This window comes from Osmerus mordax, chromosome 9 (assembly GCF_038355195.1).
Source record: "Osmerus mordax isolate fOsmMor3 chromosome 9, fOsmMor3.pri, whole genome shotgun sequence".
NCBI classification, from domain to species: Eukaryota; Metazoa; Chordata; class Actinopteri; order Osmeriformes; family Osmeridae; genus Osmerus; species Osmerus mordax.
The window spans coordinates 2,696,242-2,723,076 of NC_090058.1; the positions used below are offsets into that span (position 1 = coordinate 2,696,242).

At 46.5% G+C, this 26,835-nt stretch overlaps 3 protein-coding genes across 3 annotated transcripts in view; 1 reads left to right on the top strand and 2 right to left on the bottom strand.

The window, feature by feature from the left end:
* Window positions 1-98: 98 nt before the first annotated feature.
* On the bottom strand, window positions 99-5,218 carry si:dkey-21a6.5 (multiple epidermal growth factor-like domains protein 6). The gene is made up of 9 exons (XM_067243588.1): window positions 5,058-5,218; window positions 3,932-4,108; window positions 3,575-3,713; window positions 3,348-3,436; window positions 3,049-3,112; window positions 2,649-2,737; window positions 2,341-2,453; window positions 1,795-1,951; window positions 99-878 (listed from the first exon to the last, which is right to left on the bottom strand). The coding sequence occupies exons 1-9, from the start codon at window positions 5,140-5,142 to the stop codon at window positions 721-723; spliced, it is 1,071 nt and encodes a 356-aa protein (XP_067099689.1). The 5' UTR covers window positions 5,143-5,218; the 3' UTR covers window positions 99-720.
* Window positions 5,219-5,507: 289 nt separating this feature from the next.
* cfap99 (cilia and flagella associated protein 99) lies at window positions 5,508-10,084 on the bottom strand. Its single transcript, XM_067243755.1, has 15 exons — window positions 9,971-10,084; window positions 9,693-9,837; window positions 9,484-9,578; window positions 9,259-9,371; window positions 8,987-9,164; window positions 8,731-8,811; window positions 8,574-8,642; window positions 8,383-8,469; window positions 8,185-8,273; window positions 7,812-8,016; window positions 7,489-7,630; window positions 7,212-7,363; window positions 6,557-6,762; window positions 5,878-6,067; window positions 5,508-5,745 (listed from the first exon to the last, which is right to left on the bottom strand). Exons 1-15 carry the CDS (start codon window positions 10,082-10,084, stop codon window positions 5,638-5,640), a joined length of 1,974 nt encoding a protein of 657 aa, XP_067099856.1. The 3' UTR covers window positions 5,508-5,637.
* Window positions 10,085-10,929: 845 nt separating this feature from the next.
* Window positions 10,930-26,835, top strand: part of zfyve28 (zinc finger, FYVE domain containing 28) — a 21,123-nt gene continuing 5,217 nt past the window's right edge. The window contains 7 exon segments of the mRNA XM_067243736.1: window positions 10,930-11,254; window positions 20,888-21,028; window positions 24,616-24,753; window positions 25,151-25,353; window positions 25,516-25,605; window positions 26,173-26,262; window positions 26,735-26,835. The exon segment at window positions 26,735-26,835 is cut by the window's right edge and continues 1 nt beyond it. Coding sequence (XP_067099837.1) covers window positions 11,219-11,254; window positions 20,888-21,028; window positions 24,616-24,753; window positions 25,151-25,353; window positions 25,516-25,605; window positions 26,173-26,262; window positions 26,735-26,835 — 799 coding nt within the window. The 5' untranslated portion in view covers window positions 10,930-11,218.

Sequence of the window (26,835 nt, forward strand, 5' to 3'; positions counted from 1 at the left end):
TACTCCATCAGCTTCGTAGATCAAGTTATCTTAAAACTGAAAATGTTTGTATTGGATAAAAGGAAACTACTTCAGGCGATCTACAAGAAATAGGCAGGGGCAAGGTTGAACTTTATTCCAGCATGTACCTTTCCATGTTCAGTTTGTCTTTCTTTAAAACATACAAATACAATAATATGAAGACAACTGTTTTTCTGGACACATTTCAATCAAATACATAAAAAAACTAAACCTTTTTCAACAGCAGTAATCTGACTTTACTGACTTAAAACCATCTTCAAGGCATGACTTGACCAACCAGTGTACCATGAAAGTGAGTGCAAAATATAAACAATTACAAATATAAAAGAAAAAGAAAAGTGCTATTCGTATTGCATGAAACAGATCCACAGAGGCATGCAACTCCTTATCCACCTTTCCAGTCAGCCTCTATTAAATCTATTCAACTAGGTTCACAGAGAAATGCTGTGTTTGAGTCAGCCTTCTACAAAACACAGAGCAATCATTCTGCCTGTCAATGACATACACTTACCGCAGTGTATCAAAGGACAGATCTATTTCATTTCAAATGATCAATTGGTAAACTTAAGCTTTGTCAGTCCTTCAACAACAGTCCTGCTACCCACAGTTGAGGCGTAGAAACCACAGTGCCTTAGTTAGCTCTTCGAGCCTGTATTACCGAATGCAGATGAAGACAGACATGAAACGCCTGTGGTAGGTTCACCAGCCAGCGTACACTGGCTCTGCATCACAGGGCATGCCGTAGTACCGGCCCTGGGGCCGCTCTTTGCGTAACAGCGGTGCTCGTGCTTGTGCAAGCTCCCCGTCTGTGTCCTTCCTGCGACGCAGCACTACCAGAATGATGAAGAGTAGGGCCACTGAGAGAGATAAAGAGAGGGAGAGAGAGAGATAAAGAGAGAGAGAGAGGGAGAGAGGGAGAGAGATAAAGAGAGAGAGAAAGAGGGAGAGAGATAAAGAGAGAGATAGAGAGAGAGAGGGATAAAGAGAGAGAGAAAGAGGGAGAGAGATAAAGAGAGAGAGAGAGAGAGAGAGAGGGAGAGAGAGAGAGACAGAGAGAGAGAGACAGAGAGTGAAAGAGGTAAAGAAAGAGAGAAAGAAAGAGATAGAGAGAGAAAGAAAGAGAGAGAAAGATAAAGAGAGAGATAAAGAGAGAGAGAGGGGTAAAGAGAGGGAGAGAGAGAGAGATAAAGAGAAAGAGAGATAAAGAGAAAGAGGGAGAGAGATAAGAGAGAGAGAGAGGGATAAAGAGAGAGAGAAAGAGGGAGAGAGATAAAGAGAGAGAGAGAGAGGGAGAGAGAGATAAAGAGAGAGAGAAAGAGAGAGAGACAGAGAGTGAAAGAGGTAAAGAAAGAGAGAAAGAAAGAGATAGAGAGAGAAAGAAAGAGAGAGAAAGATAAAGAGAGAGATAGGTCAAGAGAGAGGTAAAGAGAGAGAGAACGAGAGAGAGAGAGGTAAAGAGAGAGAGAAAGAGAGAAAGAGACAGAAAGAAAGAGATAGAGAGAAAGAGAGAAAGAGAAAATGAAAGAAACAAATTTGGTTGAAAGACAGATCACCCACACATACACAAAACCCACGAACAGTAGATGAGCATGAATCTTATTTCATTTAATTATATTTCCTGTTCCATAGAGGATACACTACCAAGACAAATCCCTCACTACCTCACAAAAAAGGATCAGTCATGTGGGCTGGATATTTGTGGCGTTCAAAAGGGCATTTTGTTTATTGGGAACAAAATAAAAAAATTAAGTTGACTTGAGAATAACGACATACCCCCTCCACCAATCACAAGTAGGGCAATGGTGACCGGGGCCAGCTCACAGTCCTCCCCAGCCTTGCGGAAGAACGTTTCCATGCAGTATCCAGGTGCTGTACTCCCCTCTGGGCAGAAGGCATCGCTGGGACACTGAATGGGGTTCACGTCTGGACTCTTGAGGGACAGATTGTATTCATTTATCAGACGCTTTTGTCCAAAGCGACGTACAAACAGTGTGTTTAGAAAGTACTGCAGGAGGTCAGATGGCTGAGCGGTTAGGGAATCGTGCGATTATCCAGACGGTTGCCGGTTCGATCCCTGCCCGTGCAAAATGACGTTGTGTCCTTGGGCAAGGCACTTCCCCCTACTCCCCTCGAGGGGAATATCCCTGTACTTACTGTTAGTCGCTCTGGATAAAAGTCTGCTAAATGACCAAATGTAAGATGAGATCAGAAGTGCATAGTTCTACAGTCATTTGGTGGTCAGAGTCAAGTAAAAGTCTCTATTTACTAGCCACATGGCAAAGTAACCACATCTCAGCAACAGAGACATGATGTACTCACAGGACAGTAGTTGTTTTCAGGGCAGATGTTGCAGCTCTCTTGACCCCAGCGGATTTGAAAGAAGCCGCTGCTGCAGATCTGACACATCTTCTGCCGGGCAGCCTTGTGCATGCCTGTCCAGAAAATCACAAACATATGACTCTCATCAGGACTTGCTCATCAGATTATGCCACGAATATAACGTGGAGCAGCCCCTTTAGACTATTTCCGTGAACTACTTTCATTTATTTGATCATGTTTGGGTTTGTGAAGAACAGGGCTTGTACAGATTCACCCACGTACACCTGGGGACGGGTGCAGGCAGTTACCTGGTCGAAACGGAGTGCAGTCCTTAGCAGCAGCCAGTAGAGACTCAGTTCCGGCTGGACAGATCTGACACTGGGCACAACTGGAGGAGCTGTCAGAGACACAGAGAACCTAGAGTAAGTGCTCAACACCGTTGGGGTAGTACAGTATGAATCCTACCAGCACTAATCACTTCCAATGACTATGGAGTCATAAACAAGAATGATATCTACACCCTTCCCCCACCCACAGACTAAGACTTCAGGCACGTGTGTGTTTTTGTTTGGTTGAGTAAATATGACCTTATGAGATAACTTGTGATGTTGGATCTGCAGACAAACAACAAGACAAAGGGAGGGCTGGTTCTCTATGGAGAAAAGGCCCCTAGAGTTGGAGGGAGCAGCTCAGAAACAAGGTCCTTACTTGCAGAACGACCCCTGTGGACACGGCCGACACAACGTGGAATTCTGCAGTGAAGCGTAGAATCCTAAACAAAAAATTAAGGATACATTTGGATTTCTTATTAGATATATTTCTAACTGTTTTGTTTGTTGGGAGGAATGTACAGCATCTGACCCGTGTCCCGTGTTTCAAACAATAGAACCTATTGTTCTCAACAGCCTTTAAAAAAAATAATTTATTATCGTCACTTGTGTGCTGTGGGCGCAGATGGAACAAAACACAGTCCAAATGCATGCATGTATGTTTGTGTAAATAAATACCTGGAGAACAGCTTCTACATGAATCTGAAGCCGTGGCGTTGCTATAGGAACCTTGGGGGCACGACTGACACACGGGACTGCCAGTGAAACTGATTGGTCGAAACACAGATAAGGTCAAAGTTCAACACAACGCAGGACACTGCCCGGAAACCAAAGGAAGGTTGAGATGTACGAGATTGATGATGGAGGATCTTTAAATGAGAGAGTGAGCGATCTGACAAACGTACTTGGTGTAAAAGCCCTGACTGCAGGGTAAACATTGCTGCTGTGCAGCCATTGGCTGATAGAACCCTCTGGAACATGGGAGGCAAGCTCCAGCAAACAGACAAAGGCCTGGCTCGGGGCAGCAGGTGCACAGCAAGGTCTCTGGCAGGGGGACAGAGTGCACTGGCTTTCAGGGGTTCGTCCATCCAGGGAAGAGTACATTGATATCAGTAGATGACTTCTAAGCCGCAAAACATATCAGGCGTGAAGCATAGCAAGGTGATTTAAATAGGTGAACGTGACTCGTGAATGACAGTATGAAGTTATTCATCTTTTAGCCTGTAGCACAGACAATTCGGGTCGTCCAGACCCAGACCCACCGTTGTCGTAGTACGATCCGGGGACACAGGCCTCGCATGTGGACGTGTTGAGGGCAGAGCACCCTGGGGACGTGGTACTCAGGATCATGGGAGTCGAAGTCATGTTTTCGCTGAACGTGGTGTTCATCACGGCGGGCTCAAGGGTCGGAGCCAGGGTCGTCTGGCTCAAAGCCAGGCCTGTGGGTCGGAGAGACAATACTAGAGGTCTGCGATGGGAGGAGTAAGTAGGGACATCCTGCTCCACACATGACCTGTCTGAACTGTTGTCATGGTAATGGAAGTAGAGAGCGTAAACAGAACACACCAGAAAGTCTTCAGAAACCTTATGGGGGCTATCCAGAGGTCACAACAATCAATTATCCATGATCACGAACCACATAAACGCTGTGACGGGTAGGTTCATAAATAACAAGGAAAAACACCCAATATTCCCATGACAGAAAGCAAACCGCACCCTATAATTTTTTTTTCTATTAAATGTAGCTGACTTCCTGATTCCTGTAATGTTTCACAATGTTGTATGAATCAAACATGGTCGATTCTACAAACTTAAGCAATCGAATGAGTCTCACCTGTGTCAACATGGGCAAATGCTGGTCAGCGTAGCAGCAAACACAGACCTTATTGTGGAAGTAATCACATTAGCCCTGTGCTTAGCTCCTTTGCTGAATGAGAGACACCCTCTTCAAGAAAAGCAATTATTTAAAATTCAGGTCATATGATCCCTAATTCCGTCTCCTTTATATTATGGCAGCAGTCTAGTTTGCCTGTAACAAACTACAGTACCAAACAAGCCTGTAGATTCGTTTTTACCATGGTTGTTCGGAGTTATTATGTTCAATTTAAATGTCAGGTTTGCAAAACATGTTTGGATTAACACAGCATACTCTGATTGAAAGAAATCAGTAAATTAAAGTTTTACGTTCGAGACTCGTTCTATTTAGCGGTAGAATTGTAGCACGTCTCACAACACAGTCGAAAGAGGCGCGTCACAGTTTTTTACAGTACAGTACATACATACACAGTTATGTACAGTAAAAAAATAAATAGGCAGCGTACACAGTGAACAAGTTAGCTGCAGCGTGTTACAGTGACACCTGACAAGCGGGTCTACAAAGTAACCTACCTAGCAGCCAGGCAGCAGCAACCGCAGAGAGAAATCCGCAACATTCCATGCTCCAGATATTCTCAACGGTCTCAGAAAGTTTCATGGAATTTCATCCCTGACAGCTCAAATCTTTGTTTTCCTACTGTCCTTGGTGAATCGACGTTTGCGTCGGGAGTCGGGACCAGTTTTCGACTCATCAATGTCATATGACAAAACATACATCATGTGATTGTACTTAGGAAGAGCGCTCTCTAGCTGGAAGAGTTGGCTCCTGAATCCTGCTCCTATTTTCCCTCTGTTTAGCGGCGCTGAGAATTTCAGTCTATCTAAACCCATTTAAACAGTATCATGTTCCATTGCTGTGTATGATTGTTATTTATTTCAGATGGAAACTTTAAACGCTATTAAAAAAAATTGTTTGAATGAACAAAATCAGAATGATCAAAAAGTTATGAAAACCACAGTCGTAATATTTCAACAAAGTTTATTCAACTAACTTTTCCACTACTCAAATCTCAAAGTTTTCCCCTTGTGTCATTGCTGATGTATACATACAGCCAAATATCAAATCTAGATCTTATAAAGAGGGGTTTAATTTCTAAGCCTTTAGTATTTTCCTGTGGGAGACTGAATCAGGAGCTTGCTGCTTGATGTGGCGCTCTAAGCTCTGTTCCAAAGCCCCCCAGTGTTTTTCCTCCTGTGCCAGCTGTACGAAATAAAGTAAACGGAAGAAAAAGAGACACAGAATTACATATGATCGAGAGCTATTCGGTAGTTACAACAAAACGCTACTACTGAGGGGTTTTGTTTACTTTTGAATGCTTACTTATGCGCTCACCTTCTTGTGATTCCAGCTTCTGAGAGCGTGCTGAGCGGCTCGCTCTGCAGTCTTGGCCCTGGTCTTCTCGTTCTGCTTCAGCCTCTGTCGCTCCTGCCGTCTCTCCTCCAGCCTCCTCTGTAGGGCCAGCACCTTGTCATTCTTGGCCACAGCCTGCTGCAGGCCCTGGCCTGCTTTCTTCTCTTCCAGCCTGCCTCACACAACAGGCACAACATAACCCATCTAAGCTATGCTTTAGTCTCAGGTCTTTGTGAGTGAGTGTGTGTTTTTTTGTATATGTTTTTTTGGGCGGGTCTTTTTCCTTCTTTATAGGACAGTTTGTAAGTGAAATGTGACAGGAAAGGGTTGGAGAGGGAGGAGAAGACGTTCAGCAAAAGGCCCAGGTCGGATTCAAACCCAGACCACTGGGGTAAGGCCTCAGCCTACATGGTACGTACACTTATTGTAGAAAGGCCCATCCAGGGAGGGGAGTTGAAAATTAGCACTTGATATAAACTCTATGTGCATTACATCAGCTGCAAACTTTGCTCTGTAGCTATGTTTTAACTGCATTGTCCCTGTCAAATAAATGTAATAAATAAATAAACTTATCCAGTGACCCCCCTCCCCCCCCCCCCCCCCCCATGTGTGTGTGTGTTGTCGTGCAAAATCTCAATTCACCTATCGAGCCCTCACACACCTGCGTTCGGCCGCCTGTCCCAGTGCCGTCCTGTGGAGGGCGATAGTGTCCAGATGCTCCAGCAGAAGCTGCTCCTTGTTCTGCTTCTCCAGCAGGATGCGCTCTCTCCTGTCCTCCTGCTCCTTCCCCTCTGCGTCCTTCAGCACGGCCAGGCGTTCCCTCAGCTCAGCCAGGGACATCTCCCCCAGCAGGCGATGCCCTGCCGTCTACAACACAGGGACACAGAGGCGTTTCAGCAGGGGTCAGGTGGCTGAGCGGTTAGAGAATCGGGCTAGTAATCAGAAGGTCGCTGGTTCGATTCCCGGCCGTGTCAAAATGATGTTGTGTCCTTGGGCAAGGACACTTCACCCTACTTGCCTCGGGGGAATGTCCCTGTACTTACTGTAAGTCGCTCTGGATAAGAGCGTCTGCTAAATGACTAAAATGTAAATGTAAGAATTCTGGGCCCAACGAAGAGTTGACATTTGGGCCATTCCCCCTCTCCCCAATTTTGGTTGTGTCTGTTTTTTCATTTAACACATTTTAAATCCAAGGTTTTTGAGGGCCTTCCCACCCATTGGGGCCCTGGGAAGTCAATCCCACCTTCCCCCCCACTTCGACGCCCCTGTGTGTAAGGATGTGGTGTAAAAAATCCTAAAAAGCCCTCTTAGCTTACCTCTGTCTCATCCATGAAGGTGTGCCTGAGGTGGGGCACAGATTCGAAAGCCCGTATCTCACGGATTATCTGTAACCTTCTGCTCAGCTCTTCCTGGGCTTCCTCTAAGGCCTGCTGTAAGAGCTCGCGATTTTGCACGGATACTTCCTTCGCTAAACAACAAACACAAACGTCCATTAGAGCACTCCCCATGCAAACAGTGAGGGTAATAGTGAATCTAAAGAATGCACCGTGTAAAGGGATGTATATAGTAAATCTGAGGTGGTTTTCCTTGTACCTATACGCTGTTTGAGCTCCTGCAACTTCACTTTGGCAGCTTTGGAGTTCTTGTGTCCATCTGCCACCTGTTTCACCAGGTCCTTTATGTCTTTTTCCTCTTGCAACCTCTTGCGGGCATATCTCTGCATGAGCTTGGCAGTCTGTAAGCGACAACAGACTCACAGACTGAATCAAGGAGGATTACAAAAGAAAGGATTACAGGTGTTTGATTTGATCAAACTGGAAGGCGACATATAATCCCATTGGGGAATCCTCTAATCCTTGCATTTGATTACACTTCTTGTGAGGCGTTGCTAAGTTCCTTGGGGAAAGCAAACCCACCTCTTCCTTCTTTAGCAGGGCAGTCTTTTGGTTGCGCTCCATGATCCGTGCGCGGGCCAGAGCGGCGTCTTCGTAGCTGATCCGTCCCTGCAGGCGGCGCTGTTCCACCTGGGCCAGCTCCGCCTGCAGGTCCTGCTCTCTCATCTCCCTCTGCCACTGCAGGAACGCAGACGGCTCGCGCGCCCCCTCAACCAGCCGCTCGATTCTGTGTAAACAAACACCACGGCGTACTTATGCACTGCCACAACAGCTTCTGGAACAGGTGCTATCAACAGCAACACAGTAAATATATATATTTACATGTGAAGTTATACTTAAAGCTCTTTGTCTACATGTGTGGTTCTGAGAAAAGTGGTAGGTCATGCTGTGGTACCTGTTTAGCTCCTCCTCAACATGGCGGTTGTACAGAGCTCCCTCTCGCAGTATGGCTGTGGTGTTGAGCCTGATGGGCAAGCTGTTAGTCTAGTGGAATCATACAAATACACAGGGGTAGGTATTTGCTTACACGAAGACACACGCACACACAAATGACATATCAAAAGTTTCTGATGGATAACCTGTTGACATTTACCTTGTGGGTTGCAGGTGTCCCAGAGGAGTGAACTAAATCACACTTGAGCTGGGAATCATGGCTTTGCTTGATCTGGGATATCACACTCTGCAAAACCAAACAGTTGATCATTTAGAAGAGAATGGAATAGGTTCCATAGAAAGCTCTCTAGAACGTCTCCCAAATACCCACACATTGACACATTGACTAACCTTGGTAACCTCAGACTTTTCTGGGTTTGCACATTTGAACTGTTGAGTGTTTGCCTCGAATAGCACTTGCTTGGGGAAAACAGAGTTATTAAACGACAATGAAGGTACATTGATGTGTACAGTAATTGCGTCAACATCAGTTCCTTAACCAAGATACCTCAGCCCTCTGTCGGTTCCTCTGTTTCACTTTTTCTAAGGCTTCTTTCTCTTTTGGAGGTCTGTAAGTGCTGGTTGGCACCTAGTAAAACATTACAGAAATATATACAGGTTGTTTAAACCAGCCACTGTTAATAGTTCAGTAGGCTGTTTGACCTAAATTAGGTTACCATAAGTCAAAAAAAAAAAGTATAAAATAGAATTGTTTAGACACATGCTTCATGTGAATGTCCTTTACTTGATTGAATGAAACTGACCGCATGGCATTTCTCCTGCAGGGGAATCGGTTCAGGAACCGGGAGAGGACGATGTTTAGGTTTTGTAAGAGAAAACTCTTGGGGCTCAGTGATTTTTGTGGGAGCTTTCTTGATCTGTCCCGCTTGAGACATTTTAGCGGCGAGCTGATTTATCAGAACCTCAATCTCAGGGCGCCACCTTACGGACAAACATAGAAACTATCAATTTAGTGTCCCCCCCCCGTCCCCCCCCCCAAAAAAAGAAACTACTACTGTGCTTCCGTTTGATTTACCTTAAAAGTGGAGCAATCCAGTTCTTCTCCACATAATCAGCATCATAAATATGACTCCACTCGCCTTTCATCCAAGTGCTGATGTTTGTGACGTTGAATACGAAACTGAGGAACTACAAAACCATTTTAGTCAAAGTTCAGATTGTTGTTAATATTATTGAGATTTTTCTGTAATGTTCATCATTTCTGGCATTAAAGTTAACAGCAGACACAGGAGTTTCTTACACTGTGCATCTTCTTGATATCCAGAGATTTAACAATCTTGCTGAAACACTGAAGTCCAAGATCATCAAGGACGAACACAGCAAGATAACAGATAACTGCAGAAATTAAACAGACACATTTAGAGCCGGAAATATCTGATGGGGAAGTTTTTCTGAAACTGACAATAATCATTTTGCAGCACACCAGTCCAAAGGAACTTATGAACTTACCAGCAAACTGATTGCGATCAGCCTTCAATAAGCATTTACCCTTCTGATCAAAGAAAACATCAAGGACAATGTCCATCAATTTTTTGTGCTCAATGCATCCGGAGACAGTGTCAAGTATGAAGTTCTTGTCAGAAGGTTCCAGATTCTGATTGAAGACATTGAAGAAGAAAAAACTATATCATAACAGGTTTATATTAAGTAATGTTTCAATTCTAAACAGCTGGATCTGATATACTAGCCTGAATTTACTGAATTTTAACTAGGTTGCTAGCAGATACCTCCATGGCCTTGCAAGCCTCTTCTGTGTAATCCTCAACACAATATTTGTCTGCGTTGAACTTGTCAAGCAGTAAAGTGGCCTCTCTGACAAGTACCCCATAATTTGGCGACATTTTCTGTGCCTACACAATGACAAGAACATTGCAATGTGTTATTTGAGTAGCGTGGATGTATGGTTTACTGATGCAGAGGTGGATCCATAAGGAAAACAGAAATGCAGACACAGACAAGGTGACAAATGAGGCTGAAAGACAGGCACTTACCCGGCGAGCCACTTATGAGCCTCGTTATCTTGGTGTAGTTATCCTTAAGCAAAAAACGATGGGACAAATTGCGAATAAAAAAACTCCAGCTGTCCAACAAGGCAATTGTGGAGCTCGTCTGCATTAGCTAGGATGGTTGATACATTTGAACCTTTCCATGGATATTCTACCTTCGTTTATTCAGTCTGAGATGAGCTAACTATATTAGACTAGCTAGCGTTATTTTTTTCACATTTGTATTGGCCTTTTATTTATTTATGGTAAATTAGTCTAGTTGTCTCAGACCCAAGAACTACTAGTACTCCTAAATTCATCTGACTAGCTTCGAAAACGTTGCCATGTTTGGTCGTTGCTAAGCAACAGACCTGCGTAAACAGAAGTCCTGCTTCTCCCACATCAGAGGCTTCCAGATATGAACACTCAAATTGCGACGCCCATTACAATAAATGTTTATGTAGTTTTTTTTAAATCGTTATAACTTCATAATTTTTTGTCCCATATTAGGTAACTAGCTGTCATAGTTATATATTTTTGTACATTCGAATGAGAATATTTCATATATTTTCTCTCGCCATAGAATGTAACAATGATTATGACGTGAGGCTTTGTGACGTGTGGTGCAAGCCTTTCCCTGGGAAAGTGGGTGGCGATGTTGTCAACGTGACTGTCATCAAGCAGAGCCAGGGAGAGAACAGCAAATCTATCGGTGGATTGTTTCAAGCGCATTGCTCCTGAACAGTAGCAGGCACAGTTTACTTCTGATTATGTGGCTATGAAAACATATCGTCTTTTTGGTTGGAAAAATATGAAAACATACAACTCTGTACCCTATCATCTTGGACACCATAGCTAGCTACTGTATTTTTTAGATTTCTCACCTTTTAGCCACGTAGCTTGCTAGCTAGCTGGCTAGCGACTGCTGGTATCTCACACAGGTAGAAAGAGGGATTGATGACAAAAGAGGGGTAAGGTGGCGAGGTAACGATGAATCGGTTTCGAAAGTGGCTGTACAAGCCCAAGGTAAGATGTATGTATTTTATGTTCTTTCTACTGTCAGTCATTTATTTGCCCAAAACTATAACTTGCTAACTATACATTTATTTTTATAGCTACCAAGTATAAGTATTCTCAATTCCTCGCAATCAATAATCGCTGTGAATGCTATTTGCTAGCTAGCCGAAAAGAAAGTTACCTTATTTGAGATCATCTCAGTTAGCTTGCTGAGTTGGTTATCTGGAAATAACTTGTCTTCAATAACATTGCCAAAATTTACTCTTTAATATGAAATAAATAATGTATGTTTAATTTTTAAATAACAGTAACGTCTAACTGATCCCGTCTCTTTTATTGCGTTATCCTCATGTTCGAAAACACTTTATAAACAATTGTGTGTTTTGCTAGTTATGGTGTGATAATTCCCATGGTAAAACACAGAACTTTGAACTGTTACAGCATTTGTTTAGTACCTGACTGCCTTTGTCGTACAAGGTGATGTTCACCAACAGTATACTTGACTTTAGGAAGTTAGTGCAGTCTTTGTTAATTGTGTCAGTGATCTTGCGGCCAATCCACTCTCTTGGTGATAACGAACTGCTGCATATTAAGCATTTTAAATGTTATCATAAAAAAAAAAAACTCGTCAGAGTAAGCTTAAGAGAAAACACATTATTTTACACTGCGGGCCTTTCTTCGTTTATCATAAGTTTCAGAAAATATACACGATGTATAGTGTTAGGGTTAGACTAGGGTAGAGGGTTAGACTCGAGTGTCTGAAACAGTCCTTCACATCATCACCAGAAGGTTATGTAGCCATGTATCATTTTCTCCTTGCTACAAGGGGTATTTGAGCTGCAGAAGGCTCCAGTAATCTGTCCCTGAATAAATGTGATCCTGTAACAGAGTAGAACATGAAGTAGATGCTTGATTCAATTGTCATAAACTGAAAAAAATGGATTATTTGATAAAAATGGAAATCCACTTTTGTTGTGTTACTCGATTTTAGTCCAGGTTTATGCTGTCTCTTGTGTTGTGCAGAGTAGTGATGTATTCTTGTGAAAACAACATCTTAATTGCTTTAGCTCGCTTTCTGTCCAGTCTACAGAGCGCATTCTACTCTGACATAAATTGTTAAACACTGCATAGTGTTTTCATTTTGCATCCACAATGTGTTGTATATTGAACTATGTTCTCCTAGAGATAGAAGGGAGTTGAGTCAGCATGTTCTCCTTGAATGGAGCAAGGCTATTGATATTTCCAGAGCTGCATTATACTTGCTAGAAGTCACTCTGAATTGTTTTCCCCTCCTTTCAGCAATACAATACCTGTATATCCAGTTTTCTCAAAAGTAGCTTGCAACATTAATCAAGAAGCACATAACATGCCTGTCTGCTCTGTCAGACTTTGGTATCAGAGTGCCAACAAAAAAACACAACCATATCACTTCCTCTGAGCACTACTGTACTATTGGACTGTGTAAATAAAAAGAAGCTAAGCTTAGTTCCCTCCCTCCTTTTGCTGGTTTAATTGCCAACTGACAACACATTTTCTAACAAATTGACTATGCACAAAAATGTAGAATAGAACTCAACACTATCTTTTGGACGTTTTTTCTATCCACCGAAGGATACACATGAACAAGTCTGTGACAATCCATTTACTGGAGGTGATGATCTCACATTGCATCACAGGTTACATTGTAGGCTGCGTTAAATACTCACAAAACAGAAGGTTTTCCATACTAGAGGCAAACTAGGAAGGTGTAAGGTGAGAAGTGTATGGGGGTAGGGGGTTTGTGTTCATAAAGATGTGCACTTGACTTCACATGGCACATCCGACAGAAACAGATGAGGTCTGGATCAAGTTTCCAGCCAGCCAAAATGGCCTCTCTATCACCTCTATTCTCATTCGTCAGAGACGAATGAGAATAGAGGTGAGAGAGGGAGTGAGATGTCAGAAGGCTAAACCTGTCCATTTCCCCTCAAAGCCTCTCCTTCTGTCCTGGTGTTATTCTATCAGGCATTCAGGGGCTGACCTTCAGTTACACAGCACCTCATCTGTCAGGGTGACAGGCCCCACAACCAGAAGCAGACGGCCTACACTGGGGCTCCATCTGCTTGTCCGTCCTCACACGGATGGCCGCTGGGCTGAGATGCGCCGCAATTCACTGTTTCATTTCTCCCCGCTAAACACCCGACATTTGTACCTGCTATGAGGAAGAAAAAAAAACATACATCCTCTCTCCTCTATCTACCAGTTGTTCAGCCAGTCAACTGAGGGTCAGTGCTGGCAGATATCGACTTTTTTTATGTCATTTTTTATTCAGCAGCGTGGTACTAATCCAATTTAACTAGCCTTAGCTATAAAACCACCGTTTTTCACAGGACAGCTCACCCACCATTACACATATTTTCTCACAGTATGATAGTCTGACTAGCGGGTGGTTTTATATACGTCAAATAACGTGAACATTTGACATGCCTTTGCAGAAATAAAATACTCTTTATTTCCGCCACACACACACAACTGCTGAGCAAATATAGCTGCAACGTACAAGAAGGTAAGAGAAACGTGGGTAATTGGCGTCCTGTCTGTCCAGAGTGGGGTGGCTCTGCACAGTCAGTGGTGGCCCAAGAAGCAGGAGAGTGCTGAGTGGTGACCAACATGCCTGCATATTCAGCCTCCTTTCTGCTTGTCTCCTTTCTGCTTACCCAACAGCCGTGCGGTAATTGATTTGGTGTCAGCTGGCTGGATTTAGAGAGCTGACCCCTGGTGCAAATCTAGACAGGCTAGGCAATTGAAGGCCTCTTTAAATTCATTGCAGGCTGGAGAACTGGCTGTTGTGTCCTACGTGTGTGTAGGAGATGATCGAAAACGAGCTACTGGGGTGATTTAACTCCGCTGGAGAGACTTGTCCAGGGGCTGATAATGACAGTGAAGTTGTATTGATTGTCTTTGCATTATGACGCGTCAATAGTAATCTGCAGGCTCCGTAGTGGACAATTACAGACTTTATACGGTATGATCGCAAGCCCTCAAAGTCCCCACAGCCTTCAGTAGCCTATATGATTGTGACTGTGCCAGGCTGGCGGGCTGTGCGAAATACACAACACCACCCGTCATGCTGTCCAGCGGGCGGAGGAGGTGTGTTCTGGGGGGGAGGGGGGGGGGGGCAGCGGGTCCTATATTTTTGGGATTAGTTCTTGGCCTTGGTTACGGTTGGCAGGAGATCAAATGAAAGGATGCCTCTCTTTCACGGCTTCCACACTCTGCTGTTCCATCCCTTTGCTGTAACGGTGTTGAGGCTGAGGACAGGCTGTGAGGAGAGCAGGAACCAGGCGACTTCCTTCCTCCCTTGCTGTTTGGGAAGGGGCACGTTATCTGACGTAAAGGATCGGTCGTGATAAGCTTAGATGTTTGTTGTTGTTGTGGTTGTTAAAGTTTCTTAACCCTTGTGTTATCTTCGGGTCGTTCTGACCCATCAGTCATTGTGACCCACCGTCGTATTGCGACAAATTTATCTCATACAAAAACAAAGTGAAGCATTTTCTTTTAACTGTCGGGCTGTCTCAGACCCCCCACATTGGAATGGTTAAAAGAAAATTATTTTTATTTGTTTTTGTATTGGGTAAAATTGGGTAAACACAACGATGGTTCGTTATGAACCTTTCGGTCATGTGACCCGAAGGCAGCACGAGGGTTAATATTGGTGAAGGTATAGCTAAGAAAGAGAACGATCAAACTTCACTACAATCAGACTGAGATGTCTGCTGGGAGATTTTCCGCTCTGTAAATTTGCCCACAGTTGAGCATTGCATGTGGGCTTCCTGTGTATAAATATCTTCTCAACAGATGGTGGGCACCATGGCAGAAAGGACCAGAGTGCGCTCGGTAGGAACTGGGCAGTGTGAGGAAGAAGAACCAGGCTGTTTGTGTGTTTTGAATGGATGGATGGATCAAGTGTGCGGTAGTACCTCAGCCCACGTCCACAGCGGTCATTATGAAGTCTCATCGTGGACAGAATGGAGTCGGGCCCTGCCTCGGTCGGCTGCCTCGGCAGGCTACCTCTGTCCCGGCGGTCAGTGATGGGGCTGGACTGAGCCCAGGCTTCTCTGTGAGTCATGTTCCACAGCGGTGAAGAAGGTTGAGCAGCACTCACTGAGGTCAGACCACAGCCAGTGCTCATTAGAGAACATAGGTTTGTTTTTTTTGGAGACATCATCAAGACTATTTCGGTAGATGTGAAATGAAGATGTTTTTTTGCTGCTTTTGTCCTCCAAGGAACAGGTCAAAGTCGACTGTTTTTTTCTTAGTGTTTTCGCTTTCAAATCCTTGAATCAAGTTTTTACGACATGGGAAGCTGTATAGGAAGCTGTCTTACGGATAGCTACGCCTTGTTGCCATCCTTTCAGCCCTCCTCTCTACTCTCTTTGTTGTGCTGATGTTTTTCAAAATGTGAAATCCCCTCTCCATCTGTAGTCAACATAGCCCTGTATTGTATAACAGAATTAATTCTTGCATAATAACTTCCTGGTGGTCACGGGTCATAAAGGGGGGGTCCCCAAATGTCACGCCAGCCTCCAGAAGATCGGAGCTCTTCTCCCTGCAGCCCAAATCCTCTTACCTCCCCCTGCTGCCCCGCTCTGCCCCATCCTGCCCTGCTGGACTCTGCCCTAGGCACGTGTCTGGCTCCATCACAGATCAAAAAGCAGATTAGTGAGGCTGAACTCCAGACACAGATTATAGCATCGCTCCCCAGATGGAACAGCTGTGTTGAGTCTGCTGAGTCAGGGAACTCGCCCTGCTACCCAGAGAGATCAGGCAACTCGCCCTGCGACCCAGAGAGATCAGGGAACTCGCCCTGTGACCCAGAGAGATCAGGCAACTCGCCCTGCGACCCAGAGAGATCAGGGAACTCGCCCTGTGACCCAGAGAGATCAGGAAACTCGCCCTGCTACCCAGAGAGATCAGGGAACTCGCCCTGCTACCCAGAGAGATCAGGAAACTCGTCCTGCGACCCAGAGAGATCAGGGAACTCGCCCTGCTACCCAGAGAGATCAGGAAACTCGCCCTGCTACCCAGAGATATCAGGAAACTCGCCCTGCGACCCAGAGAGATCAGGGAACTCGCCCTGCTACCCAGAGAGATCAGGAAACTCGTCCTGCGACCCAGAGAGATCAGGGAACTCGCCCTGCTACCCAGAGAGATCAGGAAACTCGCCCTGCGACCCAGAGAGATTTCCCCGGGTCCAAAAGGGGGGCTTTGATGAGAATGTCTACTGTTCAGCCGTCATAGTGAGGTGGTTCACGTTGTTCCCACAAGTGACGTTTCAGTAATGTTCCATCAGTGTGGGGTTTGACCCCGAGCCACTCCCAAGCATTGTGCAACTGATATATCGGAAGATGTCATCTTGTGGTTGAAACTGCCGTTTTCAGAAGTAGTTCCATGTCCATAACCACAGTATGCAATTATTCAACAGTGTGAATGTGAGGTCCACAGTTTAGTCAGCGATTCAGTAGATTAACCGTTGCCTTTGTTGCCTGTCGCTGTAGCATTCTAGTGAAAACCAGAGAGGATTGGAATAACTAGCTTGGAAGACTGAGTACATAATAGCTGGAAGCTGTAAATGTGCTGTTTTATGCAATGTCACACAAGTGAACACAACATTCATGGTTCAGATGGAATCAAAGTCGAACATTTTGCATAATTTAACCTACAGACAGTTCTGTTCTTCATTGACGGAGAGACCTGGGATTGGAGGTGCTTCACCTATTTGTTTCTCTTCCAACCTGCCTGCTCCGATGCGGAGCCCGATACTTTCTGCTGAGCACTGAATAAGCAATGGAACAATGCGATGGATACCACTGCTCGTTTGCCAGTAAGTGCCAGAAGCTAAATGAACTGCTGCAGGCAGTTGACAGCCCTCCCCACAACATTAGCCTGGGCTGCCAGAAGAGGCATTCCTGGAGAGCAGCCAGCCAGTCAGTGAATTGAGCCTGGGAGGCATGAGGTGCAGGATAGCCATCCTGCCCGTGGTCACGAGATATTAGCCAGTTGCCACCTCCTCGCTGTGTGAATGGAAACCAAGTGATGATTCAGCGACCTCAGAGCAACAGCCGTAGACTGCTGGTGGAGGAGATGTGGGAGGATGACGAGATCCTCCAGGCAGGCCAGGTGGTACGCTGCACCCTGCATGGCAACACGCTCGGAGGGTCGGAAACGGCCTTCAGTTCATTTACTCCCAAGCGTTAACGCTAAGTGAACCTGTCGTTGTGACCTCGCCTAGGCTGTTTGATGTGCTATGTTGAGGCGGGGAAGGTTGAAGAGAACAGCGCACCTCAACTGTCGGTGGGAAGGTTAGGACAGCTTAATGACGGAAGATGGCAGGTTTCTGACCACAAAGGGTGAGTGTGTTTGAGTCATCCCGCATCAAGGACAAGTGACGACAGGAGCGGTTTCAGGACTCGCTGCCACAGGGGGTCCAGACGGCCAGATCTGCTGAATCATTAGCTCTCTTACCCAACACAGTGGTTGTGCTCGTGGCAGGACTAGTCTTGAGGGCTGGAGACTCATCTTGAAGGCTTGTTTTCTCTTCTTTCTCTTCTCCGTTTTTAACTTCATGATGACATGATATTAACTTGTCAAACATGTTTTCCCCATGGTTCAGAGCCTCAAACTCATCTAATGACCCTGTCCCAGAGCCATAGAGAGAGCAAAATGGCTCTGTGGCTCTGACCTAATTCCCCAGTTGGAAAGTTTTCTTTTTTCTTCTTTTCCTCCATTCCTTCAATTCCTAATGTGTTTCGTTGTGTGTTTGTTTTGTGTTTCTGGAGTTGTACTGACAGGTGAGCTGTCACGCAGGTGTCAGTATTGACAGGAACACTTCAGAAAAGGCGGCCTGATTCCCAAGGAGATCTAAAGTAATGAGGTTCAGATGAATGCGGTGAGAAAGTGAGACGGGACTCGCACTTTGAAACTGCTCGCGCCTCTATCAAAGGATATCGTCTCTTCAGACAGACTCGGGGCCCTGCTTATGCTGACGAGGGCGAGGGCGAGTTCCCTGATGTAAGGAATGCCGAAATGGGTAGACGGATGTATGAAGAGATTAGACAGACAGATTTACAGAGATAAATCTGGTAGATGATTTCTAACCTCTTAAGGTAGGCCTGGCCCACACATGCCCAGAACGTCCTACACTATCGACTTCTCTCCATGATGCAGCGGTGTTGGAATGTTCCCTCCAGAGAGGGGAATGCAGCAGGAGGAAGCTCCGGTCCGCTGCCATCTCAAAGGCTCCTTTTCTTCCTCCTCTGAGCTGGACCAGCAGAACGCCTGCCGTATGCATGAGCCGTCTTTTGCCCTCAGTGGAAAAGGTCGTCACCCTTGGCCTGCTACCATTTCCTGTTTGGACGAGACATTAGTGTTATACACGTCACTGCGTAGACAGCGATTTGAGTCAAGCTCCATGGAAATCTACCTCTTGCTTCAGGAATTTGTCCCTTGACGAGCTTCCAGGCTCGTTCTGTGGGCGGTTTGCGTGCCGTCTGCTCACTGACTTTTAGTTTGAAGAGGTCTTCGGGTATGCTGTAGTGGGAGACACTGGGTCAATACAGATCAAGGAAAGTCTCATGTAATTTTAACTTTATTTAGAAGATGCTTCTCTGTTGTATCCAGTGTGCCTGCTTTACTGAGCCTATTTCTCCTACCTTAACCCTTGTGTTATCTTCGGGTCATTCTGACCCATCAGTCATTGTGACCCACCGTGGTATTGCGACAACTTTACCACATACAAAAACAAAGTGAAGCATTTTCTTTTAACCGTCGGGCTGTCTCAGACCCCCTACATTGCGAAAGTTAAAAGAAAATGCTTTTTATTTGTTTTTGTATTGGGTAAAATTGGGTAAACACAACGATGGTTCGTTGTGAACCTTTGGGTCATGTGACCCGAAGGCAGCACGAGGGTTAAACACTACAGGAGGCTAACCAATAAGCTATGAACTCCAATTAGCTCTCTTCAAACAATATAGCCTTTAATGTCTCATACCATTTATACGATGGATGATACTGTCAGTCATACATTCATGGCAGATTGAGACACATGCGTCTGTGTTTAGTGTGCAGCAGATACCTTGTATCTCTGCAGCTAAGTATATCTATTCACTCCCTCTCTCTTTCTGTCATTCTCTCTCTATCTCTCTCTCTCTCCATATCTTAGCAGCTGGGTGCCCCACCCTCAATTCTCATCCTTCGCAAGTGATTTATATATAGACATGGAGCATATACAGTACGTGACCTTGTTGAGAAAGAACACTCGAGAGAAGTGTGAAACATTTACACGAACAATGTAGCATAACCACTCTCAGCCTGCTCACTGTTCGGCTGTTCTGCCTGTCCTGCCTGTTCTGCACACGCTCCATAGCCTCCTCTTTAGCGGTTGATGCTGTGCGATGCCGTGCCTGGCAGACCAGGACGCTAGGTTGATCATGCCAGTGTATTTCTTCCTGCTGTTTGTTTTATTATTGATGAGAGAGGGGAAGTGAGAGAGGGAACAGTCGTGCATCATCTGCTCAATACTGCAGGGAGCCCATTGGGAGCTCTTCTCACTGTGGGGAACCAGCAGAACTTTCGGGAGCAGGTCTTGTAAGATGTTCTCCGTTCCGTGTGGAAAGCGTCGCTCTCCAAGGGGGCCTCCTTGTGCTACAGTAGTAGTAGTAGTAGTAGGTCTTCAGATAATAAAGAGATTTTGTGTGTTATTTTTTTTTTTGTGCGGGCTGAGTGCCGCACTGTGTTCTCACTTTAATCGCAGTGTTCATGCAGTACAGCAGCGTCTTAAACAGCCGAGGCAGAGCAGAGGAACCACATCAGTGTGCTGCTGTGCTGTGTTTAAGAAAATAAACCAATAACAACATTTCAACCTACCTTCTCTTTGAGATCTGGCCCTTATCTGCCCTTCTTCCCTGCTCCACCCCTCCCTCCCTCACCCCTCCGCCCCCTCCCCCACCCCTCCCTCCCTCCCCCCTCCGCCCCCTCCCCCACCCCTCAGCCCTCTACCCCCCTCCACCCAGCTCTGAGCGGCGTGGCAGTACATGTGCTCCCCAGCAACAGAGTGCTCTGTTGGGCTGGGCTCCTCCCTGGAGGGTGGGCACACGCTGGACGATAATGACACAAATCCTTCAGCGCGGACAAGCTCTGTAATTACGCCAGCTCTTCTGGGGAGGTTCCACACAATATTAACCATCTGCTGACACCTCTCTGGTTCTACCTCCTCCTGCCTCTTGAGCCTGGGCACGAGTGCAAACATGCATACACACACACACGCATACACACACACACGCATACACACACACACGCATTCACACACACACGCATACACACACACACGCATACACACACACACACAGCACTCTTCATGTGTTCTTGCTTGTGTTGGGAGTCAGATGGCTGAGCGGTTAGGGAGTCAGGCTATTAATCAGAAGGTTGTTGGTTAGATTCCCGGCCGTGCCAAATTACGTTGTGTCCTTGGGCAAGGCACTTCACCCTACTTGCCTCGGGGAGAATGTCCCTGTACTTACTGTAAGTCCCTCTGGATAAGAGCGTCTGCTAAATGACTAAATGTAAATGTGTTGACCGTTGCTCCTCCTCCCTCCCTGTCTCCAGAGGACAGACCCCCAGCTCCTGGCCCAGTTCTACTATGCTGACGAGGAGCTCAACCAGGTTGCCATGGAGCTGGACAGCCTGGACGGCAGGAAGGATCCTCAGAGATGCACCCTGCTGGTCAACCAGTTCCGCTCCTGTCAGGTATGGCCCTCACCGCAGGGGTCTACTACTACCTGTTGGACCTCACATCAATTTAATACATGCATACAAAAATACATTGTAGAAGCTAACTAGAAATGTTTGCGTGTTGTGTTGTGTGTGAATATTCTTTTTTGTTTTTAACATTTGCAAAATTATTTTTTTTAAGGTTTTTGGAAAAATACATTTTTACAAAATATAAAGAAAAAAGATGAGACGTCAGGAAACCTTTAGAATCATTGCGAAAGATAATTATTTTTTTGTATACTTTTTTTTGGTGTGTGATATTTTTTTCTAACCTTTCGAAAAAGAAAAACTACACCACACAAAGTTCAAGTTTTTTCAAAAACAAAAGTTCAAAAAAATAATTTCCCCCCCAAAATTCAAAATGTATATCATATGGAATTTGGAATGGAATGGAATGGCAGCAAATTTAATTTTCGGAATTTTGCCTCAGGCTGGAAACAGTTAACTAACCTTTTCTGGTCCCAACTACCAACTGCCCCATTCAGGTCATAGAAAACGACAAGGCCAGAACAATTCATTAGAGTTAAGTCTATGACCCAGTATTGAAGAGACGACTAAAATACTCCTGCTCAGCAGAGTGACTAGAATTAGACCAGAGTTTAAATGAGATCAGATTGATCTCAGCTGTGTTGGAACTGGGTCAACAGAGAACGTATTTGTGGGCTGATTTGGTTGGAAGCCATTTGGGTCACCTGACTGAACCTGTGCTTGGTGGGAAGGAAGAGGGTTGTTTCAGACTTATTTGATACAGCCAGGTTTACATGACCGGGTCAAGTCTGATTGGTTCATTCTTTGGCCAGACCTTAAATTCATTTCCTTGTTTAAAGAGAGATTAGTCCTGTGTCTGGACGTGGCCTGTGGACACATCCTGCTTGTTTAGCAGACTGCCCCAGTGAGTGTGACTTATTGTGAAGAATAAGTGAAGTGTAACTGATTATGGCAATTGAGTTGCGAAGAACATTTAGTCATTTAGCAGACACTCTTATCCAGAGCGACTGAAGAAGTCAAGATCACACCTGTTTAGTCTTACCTTCCTTCTGAGACGTCTTAGATTTGTTGTTTTAGATTTCTCTGTGAACCATGATGGATATTATAGATCATATATAAAATGGTGATCTATTAAATGTTACCTTTTAGACTGTTAGGCATTTACTTCCTTAGTTATAGTATTTTGTTTTTGAGCCAGATACTTAACCAGTTTCCTGGTGTGAGTTAGGGCCTCCTGCCATGCTGATGCATGCTGGGAAATGCGGGGCGGGGGGGGGGGTTGTTGGGTGGGCCATCAGCATGCATGCTGCTCCCCAGCTCCAGAACCCCTGTACCCTGGGAGGAGATTTCGCTTAATAAGGTCATCACATCCCCAGCTGTTTCTCTCTTTCTCTCTCCTCCCCTGTTCTTCCCTTCTTCAATCCTCCTCTCTCCTCCTGCTCTGTCCCCTGTCTAGCTCTCCGCTGAGGTCTCTCGTTCACTTCATTATCACCTCAAATTGACCGTGCCGTGAATCGCTGTGTGTTCGTTTTGTGTTAGGCTGTGCTGTTCCTACCCAGCCTTTAGCTGACTGACTGTTAAGCATTTTCAGCAGATGATAATTAGCTGTCCTGGTCTGTCTCCCTCTTCATCTCCCCCTCCAGAACTATTGTAATGGTCTCCTCTCAGTCAGGGTTTAGCTTATCTGGCTATATTTCTGCAAAAGGGGGTTTTCCTTTCACAGTGAATTAGTGTCATGTTTTGCGTCCGTCAACAGTTCTACTCTCCAGTGGTATAACCCCATGGTTAGCAAGTAGTCGCTTTGGCACAGCTAACTCTGAATCCTGGACACCCCCCAAGGGGACCAGCAAGCGACCGGTATGCTTCCAGACTCCCCAGCACCTCTCTGTGGTCCTGGGATGCAGGACGAGAGGCTGTGAGAGAGTGTTCCACATCACCCAGTCTCTCTCCTGCTCTCCTCTGAACCACGCTGGTCCGTCTCACTCCTGCTCTCCTCTGCCCAGCCAAGCTCCTTACGTGCTCCTGGCAACAGTACGCTCTCAGCATGACCTGCATGAGCGACACAATGAATGGCTGGCAGAGAGCGAGGGAGGAATCAGTTTGGCAGAATAATACGGAGAGAGAGAGAAAAGGAGAGAGAGAGAGAGAGAAAGGGAGACAGAGAAAGAACGGGAGAGAGAGAAAGGGGGGAGAGACAGTGAGAGAGAAAAGGAGAGGGAAAAGAGAACGGGAGAGGAAGAGAGAGAGAGAGAGAGAGAGGAGAGAGAGAGAGAGAGAGAGAGACAGAGAGAGAGACAGAGAGACAGAGAGCGAGAGAGAGAGAGAGACAGACACAGAGAGAGACAGAGAGAGAGAGAGCGAGAGAGACAGAGACAGAGAGAGACAGACACACAGAGAGAGAGAGAGAGAGAGAGAGAGAGAGAGAGAGAGAGAGAGAAGAGAGAGAGAGAGGAGAGAGAGAGAGAGAGAGAGAGAGAGAGAGAGAGAGAGAGAGAGAGAGAGAGAGAGAGAGAGAGAGAGAGAGAGAGAGAGAGAGAGAGAGAGGAATAGAGAGAGAGGAGAGAGGGAAAGAGAACGGAGAGAGGAATAGAGGAGAGAGAGAGAGGGAAAGAGACGGGAGAGGAATAGAGAGAGAAGAGGAGAGAGACGAGACCGGTGACGAGCGAATAGAGAGAGAGAGAGAGAGAGAGAGGAAAGAGAACGGGAGAGGAATAGAGAGAGAGAGAGAAGAGAGAGAAGAGAGAGAGAGAGAGAGAGAGAGAGAGAGAAAGGGAGAGTGTGGGCAACAGAAAGAGGGAGAGCCTTGAGGGTGTTGGGCAACTTCTCCATCTCCCTCAACAACCCATCCACTCAGGGTCACTCGGTTTGGGTCGAACTGTGGCTGATTGTCGGTCAAGAACAGTGAGGATAGGACATCTTATGATTAGCCAGGGCTCCGTGGTGGTTTACCATGGAGGGCAGCGGGCCAAGGCCAACACACAGGTCATCACTGCTACCGAGGAAGCAGTGGTTCAGCTGTTTTTCCGCAAACCTTTTTAATCTTTCTTGTGGGGGTTAGCCAGGAGACGCTGTGTCTGTCGTGATCACCGCACAGAGCAAGGCTTCCCGGGCTGCGAGGCTCATTGTTAGTCATTGTTTACGGCTCTTGTACATGCCAGCAGCACACAAGCTCTTGATTAGCTCTGGCTGTGCGTGACAGTGTGTTTACACCGCTGGAATTAGGGGATTTAGTTTAGTGTGAGTGTGTGTGTGTGTGGGGGGGGGGGGATTGAATTGTGAAGCTGTCATAGTCCCTGTTTTGAGCATGTCCTTGTCTCATTGTTTACTGCCAATTCCCAGTGAGGAGTTGAGTGCTTTTTCAACATGGATTAGTCCCCGTAGTTAGGTCGAAGGTAAGTCGAGCCTTCCAGAAACATGTCACATGTCACAGTGTTCTCCGGCCACAGCACGCGTCCGCCTGTGTCCAGTCGCCCGGCCGACGGAACACTTCCTGACCGTTCCATTTCATCCAGTTTATTCAATATCTTCCTCTGTCACTCTCCCCCCCCCACCCACCCCTCCCGCCGTGTCTGCAGGACAATGTGTTGAACATTATCAACCAGATCATGGATGAGTGTATCCCTGACGACAGAGCGAACAGAGACTTCTTGGTGAAGTTCCCTGAGGAGATTCGCCATGACAACCTGGCAGGGCAGCTGTGGTTCGGAGCCGAGGTACAGTGCGATATTCCCTCACATGCCCTCACTCTGTCCAGCTCTACAACAAGTCCACTGTGTCTGGCCCGCGTAATGATCTGGGACTGTTCGGATAACAGTCTATTGTTGTGTGTTTGTGTCTGATTGTGTTGGTGTGTGTCCCTGTGTGTCCCTGTGTGTCCCTGTGTGTCCCTGTGTGTCCCTGTGTGTCCCTGTGTGTCCCTGTGTGTCGCTGTGTGTCCCTGTGTGTCCCTGTGTGTCCCTGTGTGTCGCTGTGTGTCGCTGTGTGTCTCTGTGTGTCTCTGTGTGTCCCTGTGTGTCCCTGTGTGTCGCTGTGTGTCCCTGTGTGTCGCTGTGTGTCTCTGTGTGGTGCATGTGTGTGTGTGTGTCTGCATGTGTGTGTCTCTGTGAGCAGTGTCTGGCTGCTGGCTCGATCATCATGAACAGGGAGATTGAGAGCATGGCCATGAGGCCGCTGGCGAAGGACCTGACCCGCAGCCTGGAGGAGGTGAGGAACATCACGCGGGACCAGGCCCTGCGAGACCTCAACTTCTACACTGACCGCATGCGGGACGCGCTGCGCCACTTCGATAGCCTCTTCGCTGAGTTTGAGCTCAGGTACGCGTCATTGTTCATTTAGGGTGCACTGCCCCTGTCAATAAATACAAATGCTACCTATCCTAAGCTACCTAAGCATGACGACTGCCCTGTGTGGTATCGCCGTGGGCATCATGAACGTGAGGGTGTGACCATGTGGTCCTCTGTCTGGTCTCTCCACAGCTATGTGTCCGCCATGGTGCCTGTGAAGTCTCCCAAAGAGTACTACGTCCAGCAGGAGGTCATCGTGCTGTTCTGTGAGACCGTGGAGAGGTGGGTTCTGCCGGGGGAAGGAGGAGGGGGAGAACCTGGGTTCTGCCGGGGAAGGAGGAGGGGGAGAACCTGGGTTCTGCCGGGGAAGGAGGAGGGGAGAACCTGGTTCTGCCGGGGAAGGAGGAGGGGGAGAACCTGGGTTCTGCCGGGGAAGGAGGAGGGGGAGAACCTGGGTTCTGCCGGGGAAGGAGGAGGGGGAGAACCTGGGTTCTGCCGGGGAAGGAGGAGGGGGAGAACCTGGTTCTGCCGGGGGAGGAGGGGGAGAAAGGAGCAGTCACAACGTTAACACAGAGAGCCTGGTAGACGCTTATCAATTCAGTTTAACTTTATTTATTCTGACACACAGTTCCATCTAGAATAGAAAACAATACGAGGACAGATATTACCATAAAGGGCATGTCCACAGTGATTAAAACACACATGCATGGCATTATGTTCAGTTTGAGAGAGGAAGGTTGGGTCTGTGGCGTGTCATCACGGCCCTGTGATGGTTGCAGGGCTTGTCAGGCTTTTTAAACATCTGGGTGATTCCTTCTCCTGTCGCCTGTCCTCTGTATTGTGTCCCAGGGCCCTCAAGATGGGATACCTCTCACAAGACATGATCGATGACTATGAACCAGCTCTGATGTTTACCATTCCCAGGCTGGCCATTGTGTGGTAAGTTTGGCCCTCTCCCCCCCCTCTTTCTCTGTCTCTCTCTCTATCCTCTCTCCCTCTGTCTCTCTCTCTGTCTCTCTCTCTCTCTTTCTCTCTCTCTGTCTCTCTCTTTTCTCCCTCCCTCTCTCTCTCCCTCTCCCTCTCTCTCTTTTATCTCTCTCCCTCTCCCTCTGTCTCTCTCTGTCTCTTTCTCCCTCTCTCCCTCTATCTCTCTGTCTCTCTCTTTTATCCCTCTCTCTCTTCCTCTCTCTCTCTCTCTCTCTCTCTCTCTCTCTCTCTCTCTCTCTCTCTCTCTCTCTCTCTCTCTCTCTCTCTCTCTCTCTCTCTGTCACTCTCTCTTTCTCCCTCTATCTCTCTCTCTGTCTCTCTCCGTCTCTCTCTCTTTTATCCCTCTCTCTCTCCCTCTCCCTCTCTCTCTCTTCTCCCTCTCACTGGTATGGAATAAATCATGCCCGCCCTTCCTCTCTCCTAGTGGTCTGGTGGTGTACTCTGAAGGGCCACTCAACCTCGATCGCAAACCCGAGGACATGTCTGAGCTCTTCCGGCCCTTCCGGACATTACTGAAGAAGATCA